This window comes from Lepus europaeus, chromosome 14, assembly GCF_033115175.1.
Source record: "Lepus europaeus isolate LE1 chromosome 14, mLepTim1.pri, whole genome shotgun sequence".
Classification (NCBI taxonomy): Eukaryota; Metazoa; Chordata; class Mammalia; order Lagomorpha; family Leporidae; genus Lepus; species Lepus europaeus.
In genome coordinates this window covers 80,646,479-80,660,457 of record NC_084840.1, presented here as the reverse complement: position 1 = coordinate 80,660,457, position 13,979 = coordinate 80,646,479, and the positions used below count along the sequence as shown (strand labels likewise).

Genomic DNA, 13,979 nt, shown 5'->3' with positions numbered 1-13,979 from the left:
CTCCAAGATGCTTCCCAACTGGTTGCCGCTTCAACATGTAGCTGACATTTTATCCACTTCTGCTATGGTTTGAATAGGCCATGGCTCCCAGGTTCATGCAGATTGTAAATCTCAAGAGTCATAAATTGATGTTACTACAATGGAAATGATCTAACTGCGGTGTTGGGAGACAGCCCTTATGGGAGGTCTTTGGGGGTCTGCCCTTGGGAGGTGGTTATTGTGAGAGCTGGTTATAAAACCCAAGCTGGTTGTGGCGCTGGCACATCGGGTTCTAGTTCCAGTCAGGGCGCCGGATTCTGTCCCGGTTGCCCCTCTTCCAGGCCACTCTGCTATGGCCTGGGAGTGCAGTGGAGGATGGCCCAAGTGCTTGGGCCCTGCACCCGCATGGGAGACCAGGAGAAGCACCTGGCTCCTGGCTTCGGATCAGTGTGATGTGCCGGCCGCAGCCACGGCGTCCATTGGAGGGTGAACCAACGGCAAAAGGAAGACCTTTCTCTCTGTCTCTCTCTCTCACTGTCCACTCTGCCTGTTAAAAAAAAAAAAAAAGAAAAAAAAGAAAAAAAAGAAAAACCCAAGCTGGGCCTCATTGTTCTCTCTGCTTCCTGGCACGCTGTGTGGTCCTGCCTCTGCACGTACTCCTCAACTGCCATCCCCTGGCATCACTGGATAGAAAAGGAGACTTATACAACCTTGGACTGAGAACCTCCAGAACCACAAGCCAAAATAAACCTGCCTTCATACAAGCTTCTCTCAGGTATTTTGTTAAAGTGGCAAAAAGCTAATATAACTTATAACAGGATTCTTCAGTAGGAAAAAGCAGCTACTGCCATAAGTCAGGATTTATTTCATACACCTCATTGATAGCATTTTGAAGTACAACATTCTGCCCCACATCATTTACACTTGAAAACATAGAATTACAACTTGGTAAGGCCACCAGGTTACAGAGAGTCTGGAGAGAAGACCTTGTCCTTGTTTTGGCTTGTGTCAGTCTTAGTCAATCAGAGAACAAGGTCGCAAAAGATCCACTTCTACAAACATGGTAAAAAGTGATATCAGCTTAGGGACACGTTAAATTTTTAAATTATGACATGAAGCCAAAGTGGTATTCGCTAAAGCACAACTCTTTCGTACAATCATCGCTGCAAGTTTAACATGTTTTCAGCTTTGAGGTAAAACAACTTTATATTTAACTCAAGCACACAAAAATTTTCAGCCCCAATCCCTGTTCTCATAAGGAAATAAAGAGTGGAAGAAAAGTTCAAGTACCTTTGCTATCCTAGAAAATGTGGCAGCATGTTGAACAGTTGCATATAAGCTCAACTCCCTAGATTTTGAGCACTAGTGCCAGGTTTTATTAAGCTGGTTAAAAATAAACTGAGTAAAGCTTTCAGAATGGGGTCACACAGTGCCCCTCACTGTTTTTACCTGTGGTTGGAAAGCTGAGGGGGCCAAAGGGCCTCCCCCAGGATGACCAATTGCAGCCCCCTACACCATCATATGCATACAAACTCTTTCAAGTTTTGTGTCCTACCTTAGAAAGGGAATTTGCATTGTACCCCACGACATTTCCTTTAATACAGTGTTTAGAATTACTTCTCAGCTGAAGAATTCAACCCTCTTCCCCTCACCTCTGCCCACCAGGACAGCCTGGGAAGCCTGGCCTCTCACAGACAGGTGAGCCAGGCACACTGCAAGACCGGAATGCATGTCTTAAGTATTTCCACAGATGAATCCACTTCATCCACTCAGGCTGTAACTAAATGCTTTGTGAAACAACGACTGGTGTCAGTTTTAACATGCTGGAAAATCAATGGCAAATTGTTTATGTATTTCAGTGGTTTAAAGACTAACCTTTGTTAAATAAATTGTTTGATTTTACTAACAGAAATAAAAGCAGCACTTAACCTAAGGTATGAACTGATTGTTCCACTTTTTCTATAGAAAAACACAAGTTGAATTTTTTTTTAAATATAAACAAAAAGGCAACCCAAAGCTCACTAAGATAAACTTCTCCTCTCCCCTGGCTTTTCGGAGACTTCCCTAGGTGTTGAGGGGATTTTGGTGACTGTGTCACTCCTGCAGGCTTGACAATGTTAACTTCACAAGGGTTCCACTCATGTGCGGCCTCTCAGAGGCACACCTCTCGCGGGTCACCCACTCTTTCTGATGTGGCACTTTGTACCCAAGGTTCAGCCCTAAAAACTGCCACCTTGAGGAACACGTTACAGACTTGTCTCCTGGCTGTCCATGGTGAGGAAGCATGGGACAGTGAGGGCCCTGACCGGGTGTGTCCCTGGCCTGCCATGCCTGACCCTCCACGGCCCCTCAGCAGCCAGTAGCCAGTGTCCTGAGAGCCATCAGTGAACTGAATCAGTTGCTTTAACGGGATTCAAAGGTATTAATTTTATTTTTAAGATGGCCTCAAAATTATGTAAATTAAAATCATATCCAGGGTATATCAAGCAAGTCTTCAAGAGGAAGCCACCAGCCTAATACCTGCTCTTTGTGGCCATGCTTTCTTCTGTTTGTAAACCTGTGTCAGCGCAGATACAGCCATACGCAATACGTGCATGCATGTGCCTGAGTGCATGTGTGTGCGTGTACACATGAACATACGTTTTGGCGGACTTAAGAAAAAAGACGCTTCATGTCCCACAAACATTTCCTGTTGGCTTTTCAGGAGTGCTCACTGCTCTGCAGATGGCACAATTTCAGAACTCCCGGTGGATGGCCCCTGGTGCTCCCCTCACCTGAGGCTTGGGCAGCTCTGTGCACCTGTTACGGCAGCGAGAGCAAACATCACACACATTCTGATCTCAGCACGAGGCGCTCCCTAAAGAAGACACAGGGACTTCTGGCTACCTTGGCTATTGTCTGTACTGCACTGTATTTTGCCTGTGTTCACACAGAGTCGACACAAACTGGATTCAGGAGGAAAAACCCCAATGAACATGTTTCCTTTTTGGTCTACACAGTGGGCTGTTTTGCTGGTTGCTTTATGAAACCTTAAGGACCCGGGAACTATGAAATGACAGAAGTGACTGGTTTGAGGTTTTGTAGGCAGAGGTCTCCTGTTTTCCTCATATTTTTTGCTCATAAAGAAAGAAAAAAGGTAGAGTTTGCATGGAGTTTCAAAGCTGACAGCTGTCCTCAGCATGGCTGACCCATGTACACACAGCTCTGTGCGTTAAGTAGCCCTTAATTAAGAGAGGGGTAACCAGACAACCCCACCTTTGTTCTTCTGTACTTTCTAGTATAGTGAAATTTCATTTTCGACATCCACTTCTTGAAGGTGCCTTTTCTCTATTCGGGATAAATTAATCCAGAGTTCTAGGGCGCTCAATTCCAGAGTCAGGAAAAAGTCTTAACTCCCTTCAAAAATATCCTGCATACGTATTTCATCCCTACGCTCAACCGAACGAGGAAACTAAAGGCAAGAGAGAACACGGACATCGGCAACTCAGACTACCAAAGCGCTCACATTCTCTGTACAGGCCCTACACGGTAAAACATGTCGTTTCAGCTAATATAGCTTCTAACATGGATTTCATGTGAAAGTGGCCTCGGCTGGGCCTCTCGCCAGCATCATAGGAAACAGCAGTACTTCTTCCACCAGGACTTGGAGAGGTTTTTCACTTTGTCTGGAGTCCTGCTTTTAGACTTCTTTGGCTGCTGCTGTGTGTCCGAGTACTGAATGCCGGCCACGATGGCCGCGTCAAAGACCTCTTTGAGGTTTTTCTGAGTCAAGGCGGAACACTCGATGTAGGAGGCGGCTTTGATCTCCTCGGCGCACAGCCTGGCCGCCTCTTCCGGCACGGGCTTCTCTTTGCACTTGTCCAGCTGGATGAGCACTTTGACATCTTCGCGGAGGTCGGACTGTGTCCCCACCAGGATGATGGGGGCTTTGGGGCAGTGGCAGCGAATCTCCGGCACCCATTTCTCGCTGACATTCTGGAAGGACGAGGGGCTCACCACACTGAAACACAGCAGGAAGATGTCGGTGTTGGTGTAGCAGAGGGGCCTCAGCTTGTCAAACTCATCCTGCAACAAAGCAGAGCAGCCAAAGGTGATTTTGGAAATCCATTCTCGCCAGCAACACCCATGAGCGTCTCTCCTACAAGGGGCTGGCAGGGAACCAAAAGTCACTGGCTACAGATGGAAGAGCCAGTGTCTTGGCAACAACCTTGCTATGTACCCAAGTGGGGTTGGGGGCTCTGGGGAGGGGTGCAGGTTCGGCGGCCACCTGCTTCCAGGCCAGCTATGTTAGGGCCAGCTATGGCCCTAACACCGCCAGATGTGTTCAGGGTTTCATCAATACCCACAATCTGCTCGCAACTGACCAAAGAAAAGCACTTAAAGCGAGTGGCTTCAGAAATAAAACTGACTTTACCTAGCGTTCTGCCCGAGGGAAGCAGCTTCACTCTGCTGAAATGTCGAGACCACAGCCGCGCTGATCCCCAGAACCCTAACGTGACTGCAGCACACCCCGCTTTACCGACACCGCTGTCTTCTCCTTCCCCACCGCAGCTGTGAGAGATGCTGACTGTGCACTCACAGCACGGAACACAATGTTCCTGACACACAAGGACAGATCCAGAGGTGGAGCCTCTGTTAGGCTGCTGGCCCTTGGCACATGCAGAGCATCCATGTGTCTCGGCGTCAGCTTTTGGATATAAGTTCCCACACTCTGCTTCTGGCTGAATCAGCTGTTTTGTTCTCCTTCCTTACCTGTCTCTTACTACCTTTTCCCCCCTTTTATGGCTGGCAGTACCAGAGGTCTCCATTTGCAACACTTTGGACAGATAAAGAACCAAAAAAATGGACATATCCACCTGCTCTTAAAGTATGGAGAACTAAATTGAGTCAGTTACGGTTGGTTAAAAGTAAATCATCAGCAAACTGTTGAAGGGCCTGGTGCAGTGATCCACTTAAAGGCAACACAAAGTCAACATCACCTCACAACCAGGCACAGTGTCAGTAAGGGGATTTGATTGTGTAAGGAAGACACAGGATTCCACACCAGCATCTCTCTCTCTCTCTCTCTCTCTCTCTCTTTTAAACTTGCTTATTGGGCCAGTGCTGTGGATTAGCACATAAAGCCACCGCCTGCAGTACTGGCATCCCATATGGGTGCCGGTTTGAGTCCAGCTGCTCCACTTCCAATAGATGGCCCAAGTCCTTGGGCCTCTGCACCTATGTGGGAGATCCAGAAGAAACTCCTGGCTCCTGGCTTCAGATCAGTGCAGCTCCAGCCATTGTGGCCAATTGGGGAGTGCACCAGTGGATGGAAGACCTTTCTTTCTCTCTCTCTCTCTGCCTCTACCTGTCTGTAACTCTTTCAAATAAATAAATCTTTAAAAAAATACCTGCTAATTCTCCATGTGTTGCTCTAGGGTTACGGGGAAACTGTAGCTGTCTTATTTGAAGGTACTTTCTTCATTCAAGTCTCTGGGTTTCCACTGTGGGGCGACCACCAGCTGCCCGGCTCTAGTGCTCAGGAGTGAATATGGCATTTCAGAGTCACTGCCACTTGTACATCGTAAGTGACAGCAGAATAAGAATGGATTAAGTTTCTTAGTGCCAACTTTGGCCTCAAAGGGTAAACACAGAAACTCAACTAGCTCTGAAGATCTTTTAATAGAATACTCCCTTGTCTGTTCTAGAAGACGATAAAACGGGGGCCAAATGTCTTACGGCAGCCCCTTCCGGTAGCTGCTCTCCATTACTGGGTGGTAGCCACTCTCTGTATGCCCTGGACTCTGGGGTTACATTACACACACACACACACACACACAAAGCAGAAAAAGAAAAAAAAAAAAAAGAAAAAAAGAAAGGCAAGTGCAGGGGCCAGCCTCGTGCCTGGCCTTTTTAGAAAGCTGGCTCTCCACAGCTCTTGAGAGTCTGGCTACAGGGTCCCGGGAGCGAAACAGAAATGAAATGTCCTGCTTGGTGCCAGATGAGACTCCTTGGCTATTTGTCGAAATAATGCAACATACACATGTGCACGGAGGCCGGAGGCCAGCTGGAATGCACCCTCCAGGGAAAATGTCCCAAGGCCCAGAGATTGTAGGTGCTGGCCAGGTCAGCCGAAGGCAGTAGCATCAACCCCTCAGGGGTGGGCGGGGCAGAGGCAGGAGCCTGAGGCTTTAGGGCAGCACTCCTCTTGCTCAAGCTGCCATTGGAGGGGTTTTGGTTTCTTTTTTTTTTTTTTTTTTTTTGACAGGCAGAGTTAGAGAGAGAGAGAGAGAAAGGTCTTCCTTCCATTGGTTCATCCCCCAAATGGCTGCTATTGAAGCCAGGAGCCAGGTGCTTCTCCTGGTCTCGCATGCGGGTGCAGGGTCCGAGCACTTGGGCCATCCTCCACTGCACTCCCTGGCCATAGCAGAGAGCTGGGCTGGAAGAGGAGCGACCGGGACAGAATCCGGCACCCCAATTGGGACTAGAACCCAGTGTGCTGGCGCCACAGGCAGAGGATTAGCCTAGTGAGCTGCCGCGCTGGCTGGTTTTTGTCTTTTAAACATGAAGGTTTCTTCCAAGCTCTTTCTGAGTCAAAAGGCTGAAGAATTTTCAGCTCCCGTGGGCAGTTCCACAGTAAGCTACTCTTGTTTTAGCAATGAGCCTTTCTCTTATGCCCAAAGGGATACATCTTAAACTGAGCAGTCTCTCTGGTCTCTCTGCACTTGAGTGACACTGCAAGTCCAGTGTTAGAAACCTCCTCTTGACATCTTATAGACTCACCTGCCTAACAAGCAAACCAAACCATCTCTGGACATGCATTCAGCCAGCAGGGTCGGCCTCTCTGTTCCCAGCTCATCTCCCTCCCTCCCTCCCTCCCTCCCCCTCTCTCTCTCTCTCTCTCTCTCTTTCTCTCTTTCTTTCTCCTACCTCTCTCTCTCTCTCTTTTGACAGGCAGAGTGGACAGTGAGAGAGAGAGACAGAGAGAAAGGTCTTCCTTTTCGGTTGGTTCACCCCCAATGGCTGCTGCGGCCCTCGCGCTGCGGCCGGTGCACAGCGCCGATCTGAAGCCAGGAGCCAGGTGCTTCTCCTGGTCTCCCATGCGGGTGCAGGGCCCAAGCACTTGGGCCATCCTCCCCTGCCTTCCTGGGCCACAGCAGAGAGCTGGACTGGAAGAGGGGCAACCGGGACAGATTCTGGCGCCCCAACTGGGACTAGAACCTGGTGTGCAGGCGCCACAGGCGGAGGATTAGCCAAGTGAGCTGTGGCGCTGGCCGAAACTATTTCTAAAATGACATTTATGCTTCCCTTTCAAACAGCCAATATGAAGGAAAAAGTATCTAAATTCTTTTTGGATAATCCCGAGTCATTTTTACCAAGTTTTTCTGGTAAAACTCCTATTCCTCCTTTAAAACTCTGGAGGCTTTTCTGCCAGGAGCACCAGCCTGTGTCTCTGAGCCACAGGTTCTTTAGTTCGCAGTACTTCTATGAGTTTCTATAAACTGCTTTGTCCTCCCCACAACCTGTGTTGAGTGACAGGTCCACGGCCAGTGGCACCACCCCGAGATCCCAGCATTTCACTGTTCATCCACTCTAGGACCCTCATCAAGCCCTGCAATGCTGCTGGATTTGAGAAACAAAATGCCGGCTCAGGAGATCACATTCCTTGTGGAGAGTCTGCACTTGCGAGGGAACCCCGAGATGGGCAGCGACCTCTGCGTGACATCCCCTGGCAGAGAGGTGTGCTGGGCTGCAGAGGCTTAGCCTACTACTACGTCACGGTGCTGGCCCCCTCTGCCCACATTTTAATGCCCACATTTGGGGCCGGTGCTGTGGCAGAGTAGGCTAAGCCTCTGCCTGCGGTGTCTGCATCCCATATGGGCACCGGTTTGAGTCTCGGCTGCTCCACTTCCAATCCAATTCTCTGCTCGTGGCCTGGGAAAGCAGTAGAAGATAGCCCAAGTGCTTGGGCCCCTGCACCTGCGTGGGAGACCCGGAAGAAGCTCCTGGCTCCTGGCTTCGGATCAGCCCAGCTCTGGGCCATTGCGGCCATCTGGTGAGTGAACCAGCAGGATGGAAGACCTCTCTCTCTCTCTTTCCCTTTCTCTGTAACTCTGCCTCTGAAATCAGTCAATAAATAAATAAATAAATAATCTTAGGAAAAAAAAATCAGGACACTTGACCTTTGGCAGGTTGCTTTTGTCAGCACTTTGCCCTGCCTGCACAGGATTCCCCAACACCTTGTTGAACTCGAGAGAATACAGGGGAGACAACACGCGTGTCGTCTGTCACTCTGCACAGTGCTCATGAGGCACAGTCTGACCTCAGTGACGCAGGGGGACAGGTGGAGACAGTTCCACCACAGAGGAATCCCACACCCATGCCCGCTCCATCACTGCCAGGCTGCTGCTCCCAAGCACCCAGCCCGCGAGCCAGGAATGACTGTTCAGGATCTGGAGCGAGTGAGCGGCGGCCCGTTCAATCCTGCAGCTGAGAATGCTCTCTGCCTCCGCTTCAGCGGCTGGGGTTGGTCCCGGGCAGTCAGAGAAGGACATATTCACACTACTGACAAAAACCCCATATTTCTTAAAATACCCAGCTCGCTGACCCTGATGATGACATTACCCATTTACTTTGAGCAAGGATTACAACAGCTAACTGACGTTTTCTCAGCGAAAACCACAAAGTGAGCTGTGTTGCGAACTCCTGCTTAAGGGGACCCCCTTCTTGAGACCCCGCCTCCTCCTTTCCCTGGCCACCCCAGGCTTGGCCAGGCCCTGCTGTGCTGGTTCCAAGACTGTCCTGTGCAGCCCAGCCCTGTGAGAGGGCCAGCAGCAGGGGCGGGTCCGGAGGGGTGACCCAGTTACTGAGAGAATCTTCTGGAGACACGTCAAAGGTTCTTTGGAAACCTTTAACAGGCTGTTTCCTTTCCCAGCACCGCGGGGTAACACGATACTGACCTGACCGGCCGTGTCACAAAGCTGGAGTCTCACGGGCCGCCCGTCCACGGACACCACAGCTTCAAAAACAAGACCAAAATGACCATCAGGAGGTGTGCCTTTCTAACCCCTTTCACAAGACCAATAGCTTGAGCCCCCACTACTGTTCTGTCCCAAGCGCCTCAGTGCCGGCTGAGAGGGGGTCCTCTAAGGGCTTAAAGACTTACCTAAATCCAGGAGGCCCCCGTGGAGGAGGCATTTCTGTCCACAAACCCTCCACGGCTGGCAATGCACTCTATGGCCATGCATGAGGCAGCAAAGCCCAGAGCCCTTTGATGGTGGCCCAAGAAGGGCCTGTGCTTTTCTCCCAGCCCTGAAGATTTATTTTCCTGTCACACTTGTTTCAAAGGCCAAAAACCAACACGGGGTGGGGGGAGGTGGGGAGGGTGGTAGGCTGGTAAGGGGGAACCAACCTTGCAGTTTTAGATCAATAGAAAACCTCACAAACAATTGTGTCTTTTTTTTTCCGCCCCTCCTTGGGAAATGCTCCTCACTTTCAGAGTTTACCATCCAATCCCAGGTCTTTCTGAGAACTTGTGCAAACACAGGGGCTGCCCGCATGGTCCCGTTTATGGGAGAGGACGTTCTTATCTCTCTCTCTGTCAGTTCAAAGAGAGGATTAAGAAAGGGAAGGAAAGCAAGCCGCCCGGTGCCCACCTTTTGACTAGGATCAGGGTATTTGGGGTGGGGGGAGGGGGCCTGCGTCTGGCCCAGGCATGAGATCTCCATGGGAAGGCATTGCTCAGTTCGGGCTCTCTCTACAACAACTTCCCAACAGTTTAGAAATGTTTATCCGAGTGGGCTGGGGGAGGGGGAGAAAGAAGAGACAGGTCCCACTAGTGTGGTGCCCTTTTATCTAGGGTATCTTGGAGAAGGGAGGCACCAGGACCTGCCCATCAGAGACTTGGGGTGGGTAAATGGGGGTATATTTTTAAGATAGTGCCCCCCACTGGCTTCTGTCATTTTCATTTTTAACTTTTTTTTTTTTTTTTTTTTTTTTTTTTTTTTTTTTAGAATTCAAGAAGATCTTTAAAACCAACATCAAGGGGATGGTTTAGCGTTCAATCACCCACACCAAACGACGGGGCAGCCCGTACCCAGGGGTCTTCAGTAGCTTGAAGAGAGATCCTTAAGAGTTACCAGCCAGTTGGAACAGCCAACCGGCTGGCAAGAAAGGCTGTTCACGCCCCAGGGTTAGCGCAAATCTCAGCCGCCTCCAGGGTCACCAGGACGGCCCTTTAAAGCCTGGAGATGCCCCCCCCCCCCCCCCCCCCCGCGTGCAGCTGAGCCGCCCGCAAGGGACGCAGCCCCAGGTAACAAGGTAAAGGCACCTGTGCGTCACCTTGCCCGAGACATGGGACAGTGGCGTCAGCAACGTCGACCTGACGCAACTCCTCTGCGTGGCAGACGAGCACCTGAACTCCACCTGTTCCATTCGGTCCGTCCCTGGGTTCCTGAACTAAGCGATCTCTTCAGGCACCGACTCCCTGCCCCGCCTGCCTGCGCCTCCCCAGGCCCCGGTTTCAGGGCTCCTCGTCCCTCCGCGGCCAACTCCAGCTGGCTCGGAGCCCTGCGCCCCGCACTTGCGGGCTTCCCCCTCCCACGCTCCCCACCCCGCCCGCCCCGCGCGCCGTGGCTCACCCGAGAAGTTGTCGAAGGCGGTGGGGATGTACTCGGTGGGGTAGCCGTTGGTGGTGTAGCTCACCACCAAGCTGGTCTTGCCCACCGCGCCGTCGCCGACCAGCACGCACTTGACGCCGCGCCCCTCCGCGCCGCCCGCGCGCCCCCGGCCCCCCGGCGCCCCGGGCCCGCGCGCCCCTCGTCCCCCGCGCTCCCGGCGCGGCGGCACGGGCGGCGCCTCGCAGCGGCCGGAGAACGCGGGGTCCCCCTGTTGCGGGGGCATCTGTCCTCGCGCGCAGACCTGCAGGCACGGGCGATCAGGGCCCGGCCCGACCGCCCCTCCGCCCCGGAGGGTCGAGGGAGGGAGGGTGGAGCTGTCACCGACAGCGGCGGGCGCGCGTTCCTGGCTCCGGCCGCGCGTCTCGCGCGGACAAAGGCGGCGGGAGGGTCGCCGCTCCGCGCTCCCGGGGGCGCCAGCCGGCTCTGCCCCGCGTGCTCGGAAGACTGCGGCCGGAGCGCCGTGCTGCCCGATCGTTCTGCCTCCGCCCGGCTTCCCGGCGACACGACGCGTTGGGGGGCGGGCGGCAGGGGAGGGGAAAGAGGCGGGTCCGGCGGGGCCCCTCCGTCCCCGCGCCGAGGCCACAGCGCCGCCAGCCTGCGCTCCGCGTCCTTGCACCCGCGTTGCTGGGCGGCTCCGCGGCGGATCAGAGCGTTCGCTCGGTGGGAGCCACGAGCCCCCGCCCCCCGGGGGGCGCAGCGCCAGCAGCACCCGGGCCGGCGTGGGCAGTTTGTTCCGAAGCTCCCGGGGACTGGGGCCGTGGCCTTGCTTGGCCGAGACAGATCCGACAGCTGAGCTTCTTCCACGCCCTCACTCCCCTGTTCCGTGCTGCTGGGAGTTTTCTTTTCAAATCGTTTATTCTCATCTTGGAACACAAGGACGCCGGCCTGTTGTTCCTGCTAGTTAGATCCCGCCCCCCCCCCCCCCCCTTGGGTCTGTCACGCGCCTTCCTGCGGTTATGGCCCAAGGTGTTTCTTTATGGCTTCGATTCTCCCAAAGCTTAAATGTTATTTGGCAACGAGAATGTTACCTGAAAATACAGTCCGTTTATCCTTGCCTCTTTCTTCTGTTTTCTTCCCACCTGCAGGCAACATACAGCCCATTTAAAGAACAGAGCCATCTCTTCTGGGCCTGCTCCTTGGGGTTTATACTGTGGTGTGTGAAGAGACATATACCAGCAACACGAGTACTATCCCACTAATAGCTATCAGATATGGAGTCGCTCTGTGAACCAGTACTCTGCATTTGTTAATTCCTTTTATCTTTTTAAATTTTTTTTTTGACAGGCAGAGTTAGAGAGAGAGAGAGACACAGAGAGAAAGGTCTTCCTTTTTCTGTTGGTTCACCCCCCCCCCCCCAAGTGGCTGCTACAGCGGATGCATTGTGGCTGGCGCGCTGCGCTGATCAGAAGCCAGGAGCCAGGTGCTTCCTCCTGGTCTCCCATGTGGGTGCAGGGCCCAAGCACTTGGGCCATCCTCCACTGCCCTCCCTGGCCACAGCAGAGAGCTGGACTGGAAGAGGAGCAACCGGGACAAAACAAGAGCCCTGACCGGGACTAGAACCTGGGGTGCCGGCGCCGCAGGAGGAGGATTAGCCTAGCGAGCCGCGGTGCCGGCCAATTCCTTTTATCTTAACATGACTTGTGCCAATTTCACAGAGGAGAAAACCTGAGCTTGTAAGTAAGTAATGTGTTTTGAGTGCCATAAGCTTTCAGAGTCCAGCTCCATTTCAAGAGCTCCTAACCCATGACCTAAAGGTGAAAAGAAGCCCTTGTGCTCAGCTCAGACTTGGAAGTATGGCCATGGTCAGAATGCAGAGAAGGGTTAATCAAGAGGCCAGAAGCTTGGACTGAGGACCCCTCCCTTGAAAAGGGTGCCTTCTAAGGCCCTAGGCGACCTAGGATATGAGCACACGCTGTATCTATGTTAACTATTACCACTTAACTGCATTTTTTTTTTTTTAACTTTATCTTGTCCCCATACTGAGTTCCTTTAAAGCAGCCATGAACGTTCTGGGGAGCAAGCCAACCAAAGTGAAGTTGGGGGAACCATTTCTTTTGGGATTAATGGGATCCTTAGCTAGGATAAGGGAGGTCCTTAGGGGGCAGAATTTAAGTGGAGCCTAACTTTGATTTTTCTTTTCTTTTTTAAAAATATACTTGAAAGCCAGAGTTAGAGAGAGAAAGGGAGAGACAGATCTTCTACCTGCTGGTTCACTCCCCAAATGGCTGCAATAGCTGGGCCAGGCTGAAGCCAAAATCCCTGAACTTCTTCCAGGTCTGCCACATGGGTTCAGGGGCCCAAAAACTTGGGCTATTTCCTGTTTTCCCATGTGCATTAGCAGGGAGCTGGACAGGAAGTGGAACAGTGGGTTAAAACCGCCGCCTACAGCACTGGCATCCCATATGAGTGCTGGTTCAAGTACCAGGTGCTCCATTTCCGATCCAGCTCTCTGCTTTAGCCTGGGAAAGCAGTAAAAGATGGCTCAAGTCCTTGAGTCCCTGCACCCTGAGTGGAAGACCTGGAAGAAGCTCCTGGCTCCTGGCTTTGGATTAGCTCAGCTCTGGCTGTTGTGGACATTTGGGGAGTGAACCAGTGGATGGAAGACTTCTCATTCTGGCTCTACATCTCTACATGGGATGCCTGCATCACAGGTGGCGGTTTAACCAGTTATGCCAAGGGAAGCCTAAAGCTGAAGGTCAGGTATGTGCTAATGCTTCACCTTCATGAACCCGAATCCCCTTAAGGTTTTGAGCGTCAACTGCCTGGCTTGCCTTTCTCAAGCCCTGATCTTACAGGGATGAGTTTTGTGGTTTATAGTTCTGTGTTGTGTTGTTGCTAACCATCCAGGCGTAGCAATGGCTACCACGGACACACCTGCTACCTTTGTGGGAGTCACACGGGTGTCCTGCACTAGAAAGGTTCCAGTGGTAAAGAGTAACAGAGCCGGAAGCTCATGTGACATCCTCCCACTATAAAACACATATCACTGTTAAAGAGGGTTTGGCCAGTCAGCTATACCTGGTCAGGTTCTCTGCTGTCAGAAATACACTCTGAATGTAGCAGATGCTTTCAGAGTTGTATTTGCAGGCATAGTTGTACATGAACCATGTGTTTTTGCAGGGAGTCACAAGAAATAGAATTGATCTGAATTCCTTTGTTTAGAAGGGCGCAAACCTATTTAAAAAAACCAAAAAGAACAAATTCACCTGTGTGTGACATAACTGTCTTTTCTTCCTATAGATAACGCATTGGAAAACCAAGGTACTGTTCCAAGGGTAGGCGGCTTAAAAAGCATGGGAAAAATAGTGATATACGGATGTGCCAAGCAGTCCATTAAAGTAT

General features: G+C 51.8%; 1 protein-coding gene across 1 annotated transcript; it reads right to left on the bottom strand.

Moving 5' to 3' along the window:
• Nucleotides 1-821: 821 nt before the first annotated feature.
• Nucleotides 822-11,060, bottom strand: RHOU (ras homolog family member U). Its single transcript, XM_062211043.1, has 3 exons — nt 10,599-11,060; nt 8,919-8,977; nt 822-4,044 (listed from the first exon to the last, which is right to left on the bottom strand). The coding sequence occupies exons 1-3, from the start codon at nt 10,858-10,860 to the stop codon at nt 3,589-3,591; spliced, it is 777 nt and encodes a 258-aa protein (XP_062067027.1). The 5' UTR covers nt 10,861-11,060; the 3' UTR covers nt 822-3,588.
• Nucleotides 11,061-13,979: the final 2,919 nt, after the last annotated feature.